The 17,221-nt window shown below is 43.6% G+C and overlaps 1 protein-coding gene and 1 pseudogene across 1 annotated transcript; both read left to right on the plus strand.

Moving 5' to 3' along the window:
* The first annotated feature begins 926 nt into the window (after nucleotides 1-926).
* On the plus strand, nucleotides 927-1,865 carry LOC102373104 (olfactory receptor 4D9-like). Its single transcript, XM_006036421.1, has one exon. It carries the CDS (start codon nucleotides 927-929, stop codon nucleotides 1,863-1,865), a length of 939 nt encoding a protein of 312 aa, XP_006036483.1.
* An 8,674-nt stretch (nucleotides 1,866-10,539) lies between these two features.
* On the plus strand, nucleotides 10,540-11,515 carry LOC102373353 (annotated as a pseudogene).
* Nucleotides 11,516-17,221: the final 5,706 nt, after the last annotated feature.

A 17,221-nucleotide genomic window follows, 5' to 3' on the forward strand; every position in this document is an offset into this window, starting at 1 on the left:
TCCATCCAGAGAATGAAAGAGCTCTGGAGGCCAATGCTTGAGTGTGTTTCCAAAAATGATTGCCCGTCCTCTTCCCAAAATGCCTCTTGCAGGACAAAGGAAGAGTGAACTCCCCCCTCCCTTATGAATTTCTCCAGTCCAGTCACGTAGATGACCAGGCCTGGTTGCCCAGGTGACCAGGTTAAAACCAAATAGCATACAGGTAAAAAAGGATGGGTATGTGGAATGTCCCCAGGCAGGACAGAGAGGAAGGGGTTTTTTTTCACAACCTAGGTAGGTAATTGCCATGTACTTTGCAATTCTATTTGTGGTGCAATGTTTATACAGAAATCTCCATGTGGGTACTGAGAACAATCAGTAGTCTGTACTCTGTCCAGGCAGCTATGCAGGCACATTCACTTCCTCATGTATCTGCTCAAAATTGAAGCTGGGAAGGAATCCATAACTAGCATGTGTTAGAAGGAAGGGTCAAGAAGGACAGTCCCCATGTCTTTTTGCCCTGTAGCCTAGTGGCTAGGGTACTCACTCAAGAAGTAGGAAATCCAGCTTCTAGCATCTCATCCATTTGTTTCATGCATGAATATGTGCGTGCAATATTATTTTGCCAGAGGCTTAAATAGAATTACAAACTGTGCATTAGAACCAAAAAGGCACTTATACAGCCAGGTTACTGCTGCATAGCAAAATAGGATTTAACTTTCAGTGTTAACAGAAATACTAGAAACTATGCAGAAAGAACATCTTACTTCCAGTGCCACTATTACAAATTTCCAGCTTGACACTGTCTTATGATCATTCATGGCCATTAGATTCTTATCTAAGTAGAACAAAACTGATTCAATTCCCATGGAAATTGTTTTTTAAAACTCCAGTCTATTGTGTTTATCACTAATGTTTCCTTTGCAAATATACACTAAGGATAATCAATGGAAGTGGAGAACCTCACGACCACAGTAACAGAATTTGTCCTCTTGGGTCTCACCCAGAGTCCAGAGCTGAAATATCTCCTTTTCCTGGTCTTCTTCTTAGTCTATCTCATGACCTGGCTCAGCAACCTCACCATCATCATTGTGGTGATCACCAACAGCCATCTCCACATTCCAATGTACTTCTTTCTGGCCAACTTGGCCTTCATAGATATTAACGACTCTTCAGTTACAGCCGTCAAATTGTTGTGGGACCTTGCTTCTCAGACCAAAACCATATCCTTCAGCTGGTGCATCATCCAGATATTCTTATTTCATTTCACTGGAGGTGCGGGTGTCTTTCTCCTTGTGGTGATGGCAGTTGATTGGTATGGGGCCATTCATAAACCACTGCATTACTTGACAATCATGAATCAGGGCGTGTGCACAGGACTGGTGATAGGATCATGGCTGGGAGGATTTGCTCACTCTATTGTTCAGACTGCACTGATCATCCAGCTTCCATTCTGTGGACCCAATATCCTGGATAATTTTTACTGTGATGTCCCACAGGTCATCAAACTGGCCTGTGTTAATACCTACCTAGTTGAGCTGCTGATGGTCTCCAATAGCGGACTGCTCCTTGCCTTCATCTTCTTGATTTTGCTCATATCTTATAGTATCATCCTAGTCAAAATCAGGAAACATGTCACAGATGGAAAGCACAAAGCACTGTCTACCTGTGCTGTCCAGATCATAGGCATGAGCTTAATATTTATCCCAGAAATCTTCATCTATGACCGACCCTTCAAGAAATTATCAGTGGACAAGATAGTTTCTGTCACTTACGCTCTCATCACTCCAATGTTGAACCCAATCATATACACCCTAAGAAATGCTGAGATGAAAAATGTTATCTGGAGGTTAATGAGGAGAATATTGTTCTCCAGAAGGAAGTAATGAAATTGAAACTTTAATTGGAATAATGAAGAGCACAGTGTACAGCTCAGCTTTCCAAAAAATTTGCACCAACTCTGAGAATGAATTGGATTCCATTTATGTACTGAACAAAGAACTCTAGACCTGGTAAAACTCTTGTGAATAAAGATTTTTAGTTATGTATTACCTTATAAAAAGATAAAAAGCACACTGCTTAAAGTTCGTAATTTGTCTTAACATTTTTGTTTGGGATATTTCCTTCCTCCAAATGTTTATGGATATTATTAAAATGGTTATAAAATGTTTCACTTCTTGTTTGAGAAATGTTAACAATATTTAAGTATCTTCCCTGTTAAGCTTCCAAACTGAAAAAAAACAAATCCAAAGAAAACAAGAGGGGGGGGGGGGGGGGGGAGTGAGGAGAGAGGAGAAAAGAAAGATAAAGGACTCTACTGTGACCTCTCCATTTAAAAAAAAGAAAAAGAGGTTGATGTGTGTAAAAACAGGTGTCATTTCTTTCAACCAATTCTAGAAAATGGTGCAGACTGATTCATAAACCTACATGTGAAAGCAAAGATAGAATGACCTTTTTCTCCCTCTTTCAACCTTTTCTGGAGTGGTACACACCTTCTGTTGTAGCATTGCTTCTTACTGTTAGTTACCAAAGTCCATTCAAGATGACTTTCTCTCACTCACCAAGGGCATTCTAGTCTTTTCTAGGCACCTAGGTGACACAGGTTAACACTATCTCTGAGCATATACAAGCCATTCAGGTGTGCAGGGCTACAAACACAGGAGTAGTGTGCCAGTTGGTGTGTCAGTAGCATTCTGGGGACTGGTTGTCTAGGCATCCGGAAAAAGAATATGCCACCCTAATTGGTTTTGTTGGCAGCTTTTGACCATGAATTACATTGTTGCTTTTTTTTACCTTTCTGATACGTTTCTGTAGTCAAAGGGCAAATATTTTATTTGAGAATTTATTTGAGAACAGTTAATCGGTGAAGCATCTTTCCTAGATCTTCTTAAAACTGCTTCATTTAAAATAATGCAAACAGAACAACTGTTTTTTATTCTTTCATCACCTGGAGTGTCATGTGTGTTTATTTACTGCTTATATGGGTGATGTGGGAAAGAGGAGGTGCCTGTGGAAGAAATACACTTTGTCCCCACCTTCCACCTTCCAGTCACCAAAATCTATTTTAAGTATTTAGTACAAAACCCTAGAATAATAAAGGATCATCGGAAAGTAGGGCTGAAAGGGACCTTACAAGGTGATCTAATCCAGCCCAATGCTCAGGCAAAAATCATATCTGACCAAGCCACGCCAGCCAAGCATCTTTCTAACCTGTTCTTGAAAACTTCCAAGGATGGAGAATCTACAGTTTCTCTAGGTACCTTGTTTCAATGCTCAACCATCCTCACAGTCAAACTTCCTCCTAATTTCCAACCTAGATTCCCCCTGCTGCAGCTTGAGGTTATTACTTTTAGTCCTGATCCCCATCTCCAACCACTTTGTAGTCATTCTTCAGGTATTTGAAGGTTGTTATCAAATCCCCCTCAGTCTTCTCTTCTCCACAAGAGAACTCATGTTCAGAAAATAGGAATGGAAAGCACTTTCAAAGGTTATCTAGGTGATTCTCCCTGTTGTATCAATGGTGCTGTAGCAAGGAAGTTTGGTGCCTGGGGCAAGCCTAAAGTGGCAGCCCACCCTCGCTCCATACACAGATCCAAGGGACACCCCCTTCCCCCATGCTTGCCCGGGGGTGTACAGTGGTGGGACCTGCCCTGCCCCACCCCTGCTCTCCCACGCCTCCCCAGACAAGCTGCTCGCGGCTCTGCCCTGGCTGGGCAGCATCTGTTGGTGCCCCTTTGCTCTGGCACCTGGGGCAGTTGCTCTGCTCGCCCCTCCCTTGTTATGGTACTGTGTATAAGCTAAAGGCCCTATAGGCCTGATACTCTTCAATGAAGACTTCAGCAGAACTGTAGTGCCACCGAGCCTCAGCTTCTATCTAGCTTCCCTCCCCTACAATCCCCCAACAACTCTTCTCCTGAGTTCAACCAAGTTTCAACATTTAACTACATTTCCTGCCTTTCCTCTCCCTTCCTGGAAGGTGGCAATACCTTCCTGGAAGACTTGGTTGGCCTGCCAAAAATATAATAAGCAGAAAGTTAAGGCCCTTGCAGATCACTCCTGGAAGACAATCAAGAACACACCTGCCAGAAAGACAGGGTAGCTTGAAAGGGAGTTCAACAGTAAGGAGACAAGTAATAGTTATGGATAATGAAGTAGTAAAATATAATACATTTGCATGATTATCTATGTGATGACTGCTAAACTGCTAACTGTTTTTCTTATTTATTGAAGCCTAATTGTTTTTTGTAACTATTCAGTATACGACAGACATATAAAAGATGCAACTATAACACTTCTAATGTGTAACCCCCGTGACAGGACCTGAGCTTCAAGGCCACCCCCTAGCAGCTTCATTTATCTGGTTTTGCTCCCCAGCTGCCTCTAGCATCCTGCTTCTCATTTATCACGCCTTGGTGTTACTGTAATGACCTAGGGGAGGCTCTCTCTAGGGGCTAGAGTAGCTTATTCAGCACCCTCCCTTCTGGCTCACTTCTCAGGGCTTCTCCACCCCTAAACTCATTCCTCGGGGTTTGTCATTAATCCAGCTTCTTTAGAGTATGCTTCCCCTTTAACACAGCCAAAAGGACTTCTCTGCCTTATCACACCATTGGGTACCTCCAGACCCTAACTGTTGATCCCTGGCTACAGTTGTGCCTTCAGGGCTATAATCATGGCCTTCAGCCACCCTCATAGCACACCCATGACTCAGAGGTATCACTTAGTTGTAATTCAGTTTTCATCCTCCCTACCTTTGGTCTATTTTTTCTACTTGAGAGCCTCAGCCCTAACCCACTGTTTTTGGACCTCTGCTTCTTGTTCTTAGCCCCTCATATCACTGTCCCTTGTGGGGCTCAAAGCACTAGGTACCATCCAAGCACTCCCTAGGGCCTCCAAACCACCACTGTAGCCACAACTCAGTTCTCCAGTCAGAGGACAAACTCCAAAACACAAGCTGCCCAAATCATGACTCAGATACAAACTCCCCCTTGGGCCACTAACTATTGCAGCGCTCTTAAACTCCTAGCCCATGTCGCTGGCTGGTTCCAGCAACGTTCTAGGTAGTTCACTTCCCTCCCGGCAGCTGGCTCTGCCTGCAGATCCTCTCCCTGATGCTTGCAGATTTAGGCGCACTATCTTTGGGAGGCTCCCAGCAGTACCCCTTCGCTTCTGTGGATCTCAGCCAGTCTGAACCTCTAGCTCCAGGCTCAGGCTTATATGACCCCTTACCCCTCCCTCTTCCAGTCCTCTGACCCAGCTCACTGTTAATAGGGTCCAAGTGATGCTGACTCCCTCCACAGCAGCCCAGCATTCTAAGTCCTGCAGCCTATTTAACTCTGCTACTTGCTGCTGCCCCTTATAGCCAGGCTCTCTGCAAGCTGCACTGGTGCTACTAGCTCTATCTGGCTCTGGGGTAGGGGTCAGGTCCCTGTATATTCCCCCTTTACCAGCTGGTTTAATCAGTCACCAAATAGCGCTTAAAGATTTTCTAGTTATGTTCCCTGTGTTTTTTCTTCAACCTTATTATGTACTCATGTACCACATGCAGTGAGCCAGGAACAAAGCCCAGCTTTGTGCAGTTGGTAGCTAGTCAACTAAGCTCTTCACAACAACACCCCGGGCCTCAAGGCAGTATCAAGTCAGTCTATAAGGGAGATACTGGTCCTCTTTGCACTGGCCACCTTGGAGCTACTGTCACCGTGATGGAGAGTATCCAGATCTGCCTACCCTGTGACCAACCTGTTGGTCAACCTGAAGTGGTACAGGGTGCCTCCTCTCCCTTCATTTCACTGACCGTCTCTTCTGTCATCTCCACTTTCATCTTTGATTGTTTGCTTAGTGTTTTGTGTTTATGAAAGAGTAAAGTGTACTGTCTCCAGGTTTTCTCTCCCTGTACCCTCCATTCCCTGCAAATGACATGAAACCGGAAGTAAAAATGGCCTCTGGTTGATATACTTTTCCAGATTGGAGAACATCAGAGTATTTCATTTCATCACTGTTGAAAACAATTCTGATATTGCATAATAGTTTTTTTTTTCTCATTTTGTGCAACAATTTTCAAAATTCTGGGACTGGTCCAAGCAAAAAAAAAAAAAAAAGATTTTCATTAAAAAAAAAAAAAAAAAAGAAATGTTAGTAGTGCAAAAATTTTAAAAATTTTGGGCAGGGTCCAAAAAAAAAAAAAAAAAAAAAATTTTCATTAAAAAAAAAAAAAAAAAAGTAATGTTAGTAAACTGAAGACTATCCTGTTTAGCAAGCTCTACTATACATCTTGCATCCTTGGATATAAAAACAGAGGACTAGCAGTACTGGAGGGAGTAGAGGATTTCACCTTGATGTCCAAAATGGACGAGATTGGATCCTTGCCTATTTTCCCTGTGGTCCTCATTTGGGAAGGTGTTCTTATCCCACACCTAACTCTCAGGTTGTTGGGAGTCCTTCACTCAACTCCTTCCTCAGCTTGAAGGGGTTCAAACACCCCCCCCCACTCCCCTTTTCCCAAGAGATGCCCTGGAACAGCCATCAATATAATATTCTGGGTGGGGACTCTATGGCCTCTGCCCCCCAAATGTTTATTCTTTTTACACTAAACAGGCACTGGATAAAATACACAAATCATTCTTTAAGGAGGAAACCCGGGAACCTATTTTATCAGGAAAATTTTCAAAGAATTTAAGCATCCAAAGGGGCACACAAGCACCTACAGGGGCTTTGAAGAGTATATAAGTACCACATCCTAAAAGGTACTAATGTAACTCTAAGGGTTAAATTCTTTCTGTTTAAAAGGGAGTAACAATTGTTGGCACTTATACAGAGACTGTGATTTAATTCTGCATGTGCAAGCATACAGCTGACACTAAGTATGCTCTGTAGGGCTTCATTGTGCTCTGTCTGGCCGAGTAGATACACAGTGAATTAGGGTTTCCCAGGTATGCACATAAGGCTGAGTTAGCTCTCTTATTGTATATGGGCACAAAATCATGAGTAGAGGATGTTAAATGGGAGAGTAAGAGTAGCAGGGCAGCTCTTCTGAGGTTTTAATCCACTTGCCTGTTGCGCAGAGCATTTGCCCAAGGAGAGGGAAATTCAGGTTCTAACCCCCCTCACCAGAGGGAATTTTAACATACATCTCCTATTTTCCAAAAAGTCACCAAGTCACAGTAAGGCATTAACCAGGCTTCTCTCTCATCTTCCTTTTGAAGCTGGCCCATTGGCTAGCCAAGAATGGAAGATATGCAGTTGCAGGAGAAAGACAGGTGGAAGTTGTCTGGCTTGTTGAGATGGATATTATCTTGTGTAGTAGGAGTCTCTGGTATCCGGGCTGCCACCTTCCCCAGTGCAGCACGAATCTCCCCAGTGATGTTTATTCAGTGAATGGTAAATGCAAGGTAATGTGATTCAGTGTCAGGAGTAGAGTGGGAGAAGGGCCTTGGTAATGGATAACATATGACCTGGTGTACTTTCCTGGAAAATAAAGGTTCAATTGCCTTCTGGCTAAGAGAACCTAGAACATGGGTTTCTTACTTCCTAGGCACCTGTCCTCACCAAGAGCCTAATGGGTTAAAATAGTGGGAGGAGATTCAAAACCACTAGAAGTAGATAGCTGTGCATGGTTATTTCTCCCTGATGCAAAACAGAATAAAAATCTGAAACTGTAAGTGCCATAAGCTATAATTATACAGCTGTTGATATGCCATTTAGGTGAGTAAAAAGAAAAATTGAATTTAGCCCTAAGCCTTCTTTTGCTTACCTTCTAGGTGCCTGGCCTCCTACTTAGGATGCACAAATCTATGTTTGGTTCTTAGACTACATCTACATGGTAAATTTAGTTTGCCTGAAAATGATGATGCTAAGCATGTTGTGCTTCTGTGTGGACTGCCCCACAAACAAGAAGAAGCACAGCCATATCTGAATTGCACTATAGGTGTGATGGTCAGTATTGGGTAACTGGCCCAAATGCCCATCAGAGATAATTAACTTAGCGAACACTGCATAGAAGTGGTTATGCTGATTTCAAGTAAGAAGGCAGGCCACTGGGAACAGCATATTGTGCATGAAGATGCTGCTGCCAGGCAGGGAAAATTTAGCATGCAGATGTTCTCTATACTTTAAATAGGGCATAAGACTGGCATTCAAACACTCAGTACACAAAATGGGTGGGTGCTTTGGGTAAGCAGTAGCCAGTGCTGAGGAGGGGTGTGCATCTGATGTCCTGCCTCTTTTCCAGATTTAGACACCTACTTACAGTCCTGATTTAGGCACCTACTTACAGTCCTGATTTAGGCATCTGTGAGAGACTGGGAATTATAGCCTGAAATTCCCAAAAGGCACCTAAATTCTATCCCGATACAGGGAGAATTGGCTTCCCTTGATGGTGGTCAGGCTTACCTTCTCACAAACTGTTGAAACAATGACTCATGAAGTTATGGAACTTGGGAAGCTGTGCAATTTTAAAGAGCATTAACCAGTACGTTGTAAGGTGCAATGATGTGTGCTTGATATAAACACTTCTGTTGTATAAAAAGAGTGAAATAAAAACACGCTCTGGATTTATGATGAATCTTGAACTATGCCTGCTCTCAGCCAGTCTAATCACCTAGCAGAGAGTATGACTAAAGATAATGCTGACTTTGTACTCACTGAAGAGCTGCTCTGTGTTTATTTGAATTGCCTTGTGGTAGGACTGGACAGGTCCTTGGAGGAAACCCCAGTCCCAGTTTTGAGTTCTTTCCCAGAGGTAGAGACAGAACCCAGGAGTCCTGAGAGTCTCTCTGTTTTTTTAGAGGCCAGTCAGATGGCTGTTTCTTCCTTTGTGCCCGAAACAGTCCAAGAGGTCAACTTGGTAGAAGAAGAGTTTTGTGGTTCATGGTAATCATAAACAAAAGGAAAATCTTCATAAACTTTTTAATTAATTCTCTTGTGACAGAATCGCTAAACCTCCAAAGCAGAGACTTCTTGCATCCTGTCAGTAAATCTCAGGGGACTTTTAGCGGGGAAAAGAAAAATGGTAATAGTGCCTGCCTTCGTACAGTGGTCACAGAATGAATAAAGGGAGGATTTCTGGGCCCATGTCCTCTTTGGATCCAGGACCACCTCCCTGTGCCTGGCAGGACAATGAACAGCCCTGACATTTGACTTTCTCTAGGCATCCTTTGTCTTTGGGTAGCAGCATCTCTGAGAACACTGGCCCAGCAGGTTGTGTGAGGTACTACATTCATCTACAGCACAATGAAACACTCTGGTTAGGCATACTTATTGCAGGGGCATGCTCAGGGGCATCTCTGATAAGGAAAGAGAGATATGGTGGGGAAAATTAGAGTAGGTGCTTATGAGAGGGAAGGGTCTCTTCTCTGAAGGTCTTTACAAGTACTGGGTGACGTTACCAAAGGAGCCTAGGGGAATAAGGAGAAGAACAGCTTTAAGACCCTTTCCTAAACATAACCATCTAAAAATTTCCTGTGCCACACTCCATCCAAGCCTGGCTTCCTGGATGTTATAACCTGAGATGGGCTATAGCCAGAAAGGGAAAAGTAGAAGGAAGGCAGGGCAGTGCCTGTATGTTCACATAATAGGAGAGCGTGACCTGTAACAATGGGATCACTCTAACCCTAGTATAAACATGTAGGGTTTTTACCTTCTCTTAACCAGAAACTCAGCATCATGACCCCATGTTAGAAATGTGGAACTGGGACACAGTGTTTGGGCTTATCAAAGTTCCCCAGGTGGTTCAGGAACTACAACATTTGCTTTAGTTTACTGAGGACCAGATATATGACTTTATTGTCCTTGTAAAACTGTAGTTATTTATGGTCACAAAGAAGGTCTGTAGCAAGGCAGAAATTAAAATCAACTCCTTAGCTTAGGTAGATTGTGCCAGGGGCAGCAAGGCAGCCCAGCTGGGCTGCTTTCCCATCCCCGGCGCTAGATCACCCATCCTTCCAATCCCAGTTGCAGATCTTTGGGCTCTACAATCAATATGTAGACCCACTGGAAAACAGAGTGAGAGAGATAAGGAATAGAATGGAGACAGTGGTGAGCTGGTAATTGTTTTCTGTATCAATTATTCCTCTTTACTTCCCAGGGCCAGAGGTGACCCTAGAAATCATCAGAGATAGGACTGATTGGAAAATTTCTGACAAAACCAAATTTCATTAAAAAAATGCTGGTCTGCTCAAGCATGAAATGTTTCCTTTCACTGAACCCAAGGCCATGTGTTGAAGGAAGATTGCCTATGTCTAGACTTTTTGGAGGATGAGAACTGGACCTGGGAAGCTGGAGCTTATAGGTTCACTGCCCTTGGCTGCTGGGTCTGCCCACAGGCAGGGATGTTAAGAGTCCCTTGAGTTTGATGCCAGTTTGGCCAGCTATCTTTCCAAGTCTGCTGAAGCAGTGTTACTTACCACTGGGGCTGAGGACAATTGCTGAATTCAGCAAACGCAGGAAACTGAAATCTGTCTTTGTACATGTGGAGTCAAAATTGATGTATTAGCAGGAATTCACTGTGTTTCCATCATAACCCTTATAATTTCCGTTTCCTTTTTGGGCACGAACTGAAGAGAATAAATTGAACAACAGAATCTCATCTCCACAATTGTGAAAGAATTCATCCTCTTGGACCTTACTCAGAATCATGAGCTACAGTATTTTCTCTTTGTAGTCTTCTTTATACTCTGTGTGACAACTTGGCTGGGAAACTTCACCATCATCATCACAGTAATTTCAGACCACCGGTTCCACAGCCCTATGCACTTTCTGCTGGCCAATTTAGCTTTCCTAGATGTCAGTGACTCCTCAGTCAATGCACCCAAATTACTCTCCTGTTTCCCCTTCCAGCGCAAAATCATCTTGTTCAATGAATGCATCTTCCAAATGTTCTTCTTTCACTTCACTGGGGGGACAATGGCATTATTCCTGGTGATGATGGCAATTGATTGGTATGTGGCCATCAACAAACCACTGTGATACTCAAATATCATGAGCTGGGAAATGTGTGTGGGGCTAGTGGCTGGGGCATGGATAGGTGGATTGACTCACTCCTTTATTCAGATTGACCTGATCCTCCAGTTACCATTTTGTGGACCTAATGTCCTGGAGAATTTCTATTGTGATATCCCTCAAATCATCAAGCTGGCTTGCACTGACAACCTATTTGATGGATTTACTGATGGTCTCAAATGGTGGGATGCTTGTTCCAGTAACCACCATAGTCTTACTTATTTCATACACTGTCATTTTAGTCAACATAAGAGCTCATGTTATGGATGGGAAGTGCAAAGCCATATCTACTTGCGGAGCCCATGTCACAGTGATGTGTTTAATATTCATCCCCAGCATTTATGGTTGCCCGTTCAGGCAATTCCCCATGGACAAGTTGGCCTCCGTTGTTTACTCGACAATTATCCCCATGCTGATCCCAATGATTTACACACTGAGAAATGCTGAGATGATAAAGGCCATCAGGAGACTGATGGGCAGAATCCTGCTATCAGTGAAGGAATTAAATATATCCTTGCTTATTTATGAATCTTTATTATTGTAAAATTATACAAATTTACTTTATTATTGTAAAATTATCTAAGACTAGATAATTATTTAGTCTTAATTATATATAATTATAATACATAATTACACTTATGTATAATTACAGTTTACCATAAGTACAGGGAGTGTGACTTTATTACATTATCACTGCTCTCTGCTGAAGGTCCATGTGCACATTCTTACCGAAGATGTAGGTACAGGTACAGGAGATTCCACTAGAGCTACAGGGCGGTTGCACCACCCCACTCCTTCCACCCCCCCCATGGTCAGACCACATCACAGCACTCCTGGGGGCTTTTTGGAGTCCTCAAAATTAAGACCCCCCCACTGCTCTCAGTAGCCCCTCTCCTCCAGCGCAGGCACGTCCCTTCCCCTCCCATTTCCCACATCCTTCTCCAGTAGAGGTCCCTCTGGGTGCAAGAAGGGGGGAACCTATCAACTGCTGCCATTCTCCCCAGCTGGCCTGGGGGTTGAGGGAACCCCAGGGCTGCTCCTGACCCGCTCTGGCTGTCAGGTTTGGAAAGTAGCATTGCAGAATTCAGGGCTTGGCTGGGAATAGTGGTGATGGTGGCAGGCAGGTCTCCCATTTCAGCGTTACTTCTGAACTGCAGGGGCTCTCCATAGGACTGGTAGGAGCAAGGACTATCTAGCAGCTCAGTGCTGCTGCTATCTGCAGTTGAACTGGAGCCAGGGGAAGTCCCAGGAGTGGTCCTCCTTCTCTCCAGCTGGAGCCTGCAGGAAATGAATGCATGGGATGCTGGGCTGACAGCAGTGGCATGGTCAAGTCTTTGCTGACTCCCCCTCCCCCAAGTTTCCCCCATTGGATGAGGGCTCTAGCTGAATCTGGCATAGTATATGTAAGTCTGCTAAAACACCAAGTTGTATGTCAGGTAAAATGTAGGCACTCACTGCAGAAGTTACTGCTCAGGATGACATATTACAAGAAGTGGTGCTAGCTATCTGTGCTGGGTGGCTTGTGAAAGAGATACCCAGCCCTTATTATCAGTTAGGGTAGCATTTTCAGTACTAGATGGCATTTTGTTTAAGGGCTCAAGGCTTAATGTTTCAAGGGTGTTATAGCAAGACGTTATACATAGAATACACAGGCTTGCCTACGCATGAAATTAATGTGATGCAACAAACACCAGCATATATTGTGCCACAGCTTATTGCTCCTGGGCACCACTTTTAAATGCGTGTCCAGAACTGCAGCACATTGAGCTGGGTTGGAGCAGCCCCGCCTGGCAGAAGGTCCAGGGGGTCAGCCTGCCAGCCCGCAGCTGCTCTAACCTGGCTCAACATGCTGCAGAGGAGCTAGCTGGGACATGAAGGTGCTCCAATGTGGGGCTAGCCAGGAGGCAGCCCCTGCACCAGAGCACCCTCATACCCTAGCCAGCCACATCTACACTTGCATTGCTGCACACTAACAAACTCCACTGTAGTGCAGTACTGGTGTTTGCAAGTACTAATCTACAGCGGAGTTTATTAGTTTCCTGTGACCTAATACAGCCACATGTGAAGATGTAGACACTTTACTGCAGAGCTGATTAGGCATCTCCGCAGAAAACATCTTATGTAGATGCATCCATGAGGGGCATTTTGGCATTGAGAAAGGCAAAGCAAGGGATGCTCTATACTGAGTCAGTATGAATATAAGTATTGAAGATGCTGTGAAAACTTGCAAAACATGTAAAAATGCAGCTCAGCATAGAAAAATAGTCCACAGTAGTCAGAGCTCCTTGGTATCAAGTACATATTTCCTGAAGGGAAAACTTATTTATGCGTGATAAGTTAGTATTGCCACTATCCCGAAGCGCATAAGCCTTTAGGCTCCTGCAGGGAGACCGCTATTTGGCAGTCACTTCTAGGTACACAGGCTGCTTTTAGGGACCCTAAAGTGTGGGATCAGCCTGAAGAATATTCCCCTCACTTGAGCTGCAGCAGCAATTTTCTCTGGTTTTGTAGGGGGGTGAATGGAAGTATGATTGGGCTCCTACCCCCAATACTCATGATGATCTCTTTAGTTTTGTGTTTCCTGTCATCTTTTCTTAACACAGAATATGGTATTATGTTGCAATATCACAGAGCAAAATGTGTGTTTTTGCAATCTTTATGATAATATTGCATGTCTTGTTTTCCCGGATGTTCTTGTACACTCTTGTACACTGGGAACGAATGGATTAACATTGGCCTTGATTTGATTTGGAAATGAAGGTGGGGCTCTACCCTAAGTGTCTCAGTTCCTAGAACAGCAAGCATTTTTGGGGGTGATATCTTATTGGATCAATGGTTGGAATAAAGTTAGACAAGCTTTCAAATGCAAAGTATTCATCTTCTGAAATGCAATTAGTCTACCCCTCCAAAAATAAAAATAAAATATTCCCTGCCACTTACATATTTCCTGGATCATCATGGTTGCAGTATCTCTGTAACATTACCATCTGTTTCTAGAAGAATATTATGGATTAAATTTGCAGATGAAGACATTCCTGAACCCAACTGGATTGAAGCCCCGGCAGAGGCACAACGGAGACCCCGGAGACTCCTTTCCATAATTGGCACCCAGGAGAGGCAAAGAAGCCTCAGTACAGAAGACTGACGTGAAAAAAAACCTTCCAGGGACAGAAGCCATGGGAAGGGGTAGGGGGGAGGAAAACAGAAGGAAGAGGAAATAACCTGGGTTTTTCACTGTCTGCCTGATATTTAGCTTAGGCATTGGATCTCAATGCCTGTTATATTGCAGTTAGCTGATAAATGGCATCTTGTTTAAGAAGGGCTTCCTGCTTCACTGCACATGACATTAGGTGCACTCCATCCCCTTAAAGAAGAAACTCTCTCTGCAGGCATTGAGCCAGTATGTAGTTCACTGGGTGGAGTGGGTTGATGGGGGACAGAGGCTCAGACAGTCAGTGAATACAGGGACCAGAAGTCCTGGTCTCAGAGTCCAAAAGGCTCAGGCTTTGGTGAGCAACAAGACTGAGGAAATTCCATAGCTGATGAGTGACTACTAACAGTGACCTTCCATGTAGACAGAACTAGCACACTGATGGCACCTCCAGCAAGTTCCTCTTGGCAGATCTTAGGGATTGAAAGGGGAACGAGGGGGGCAGGCGGTGGGAAGGAAAAAGGAAGAGGAGGGACCTCTCACCATTTAATTCAGGAATTTAGCATTTAGACCATCTCTCTAAGTGTAGGAGACCTGGATCCTTGCCCCTCACCCTCTTTACCTAGATAGGCTTTGAATCTGCTTCCTCAAAAAGTGCTGTAATCAACCTTGTCACTAGAAATGTTTAGCTAAACACAAGAAGCCTTTTGCTGTGACCAAAATATCAGCATAGAACCATTTCACTGAGAACTTTTGCTGCCAAACAAAATGTGTTTTTCAGAGAGCTCACTGCTTTCTGGTACACTGTCACTGAGAGCCATCATGAGACTGTCAGTGTTATCAAGGTGGTCACCTGCCTGTAGGGGTTAGGTGTTACCAGGCTCCCTCATTTGGGTGGCCTGTGTGTCCATCCAGTGTGTCACAATGCCATCTGTTGTGCTGACTGCTGCTGCATGCAGCCTCTGTCCATTGACAACCTTATTATTAGAGAGGCTTGATTCTTGGTAACAAAAGCTCAACTGATTTTATTGTCCACAAATAAGCATAGTCACTAACATCCATGGCCAACTGTTATGCAGTGCTAACTGGATTCCTTGCAGGCAAGACATGGGCATAACATAGCACCCCCCAGGTCATTAAAATGCATCATAGCGTTTTATCCGTCACTCAGAACTACTTCATATTTACAGCATGTCCATCCTAGTTCTCAACAATTACTAACAACTTTTGGTGACACCAGCCACATCCCAGTTTTCACCAGATTGTGCAACCTTACTACTAAATAAAGGAACCTTTTTACTAGGTCACTTCAATTCTTGTTTTGGTGTCCTGGCTGGTCTTAATCATTTACTCTATCCACTGGCCATGCGAGGCACCAATATGGGCTAACAATATCACTTTCCCAGCACTTCTTTGTAAGCTATATAAGGTATGCCCAATTCTGGTTTCAGCGGGCATTTATACATGAGATGTTAACTGTGAAGCAGCCTAATAATATTGCACAGTAGCACATCACAGTATGGACAGTGCTAATACGCTACTGCTCAGTATTATTAGGGTACTGCACAGTAGCATCACTAAAAAGGGGTTCACTGGCACTAGTGCACAGTAACTCGGGCTACTGCACATTTATTTAGTAGTTAATTATACATTAATAAATGTGTAGACTTGCCCCAGTGTGGCCTGTTTTGATCAGTGCTGTAGCAGAACCTTTGTACAATTTGTATATGCACTAAATAATATTTTTATTAATCCATAGTCTAGTGGGGCCTACAGCAGGTAGCCAGGCTCCTTTTCTCTTGCTTAGGCTAAGATTTGCCAAGCTGTTTAAGGGATGTAAACACTAAGCTCTCATCAGCTGTCCTGGTACACAGGCTTCCAACTCTCATAGGTAGTTCAGAAAAATATCAGCTTTCACTATAACATCTGTATGCAGTTCTAAAATCTGCATAAAGTTTAGGAGGCCTGCTGTATAATGCACTCCTCTACTTATACCCAAGACAAGCAGTCTTGACTTACAGCTCTCATCACTTCTGATTTAACAACTAGGCACTAGTCACATTTTGGAAGGGGGAACTGAAAAGACTTCCAATCTTGAACTTGCCCTCACCCTCAGAACTTAGCCCTCTACCATAGGTCACAGTAGAAACTAGAAGTCTTGGTAAAAAATCCCCCCATTTCTAGGGGATGGAGTATATGCCTTTCCTTGAACTCACTATGGATACCAGAATCTCTCTCCTGCTCAGGGCTCTTGTCCCAACTCTTCATAACCATAAAACAGGAGTTTGCGCTTCCACCCTCCTTGAAGGCCAATCAAATGCACTAAATACCCTACATGCATCAATTCCCAGCCTGAGGATTTTTCCAAGGTGTGTTGTTTTTGTGGGTTTTAAAACTAGCTAACTAAATAATAATAATAGTAAGAAAGACCCATAATTGAAGGCATATGACCAATTTTTAAATGACTCTTTTTGAGGCTGAATTTATCATGGTCCACTAGGCCAGCTACCCTAGCAGGTAAATAGATGTGGAACCAGGGCTTGTACGGGTAAGAGTGAAAAACTACAAGTCAGAAGCCAAATGCCAACCCAGGGAAAGGATTCAGGAATTAGAAATATAGTTATTGTGTCAGAAGGATAATTCACAGGTGACTCCAAGAGCAAGCCAAACCAGGGTCAGAAGTCAGGAAAGAGGCCTGCAGGGAGAATTCAAAGTTGAAACCTAGGAACAAGTCAAAGACAGAATCAGGGTAGTCATAGATGCTGTTAAGACAGAAGCTGCACCAAAACTGAAGACTAGTATAATATATAGGAAAGGTTAGGGGCTGGAGGGATTCCTTAAAAGCAGCTCCATAACCAATCAGAGGGGGTCAGCTGATCTTGATTAGTAGTAACTGAGTCAACTGCACTTTATAAAGGCTGCAGGGCAGAAGCCTACCTGAGCTTTGCAGAGCTGACCTAGACTGCAGTGTAGGACCCTTAAATGAATGACCCACATTACAAAAGCAGCAGGTTTATTGATCTTATTTAGTAAACCTGAGGAGGGTTTTCAGCATCAGTGTTACTGGGAGAGTATGAAATAAGATGAAAAATAGGGAAA

The sequence above is a fragment of the Alligator sinensis genome, unplaced genomic scaffold, assembly GCF_000455745.1.
Source record: "Alligator sinensis unplaced genomic scaffold, ASM45574v1 scaffold1485_1, whole genome shotgun sequence".
Lineage (NCBI taxonomy): Eukaryota > Metazoa > Chordata > Crocodylia > Alligatoridae > Alligator > Alligator sinensis.

Bases quoted from the DNA above. Each gene is read 5' to 3' on its own strand.
- LOC102373104 (XM_006036421.1), top strand. From the start codon at position 927: ATGGAAGTGGAGAACCTCACGACCACAGTAACAGAATTTGTCCTCTTG.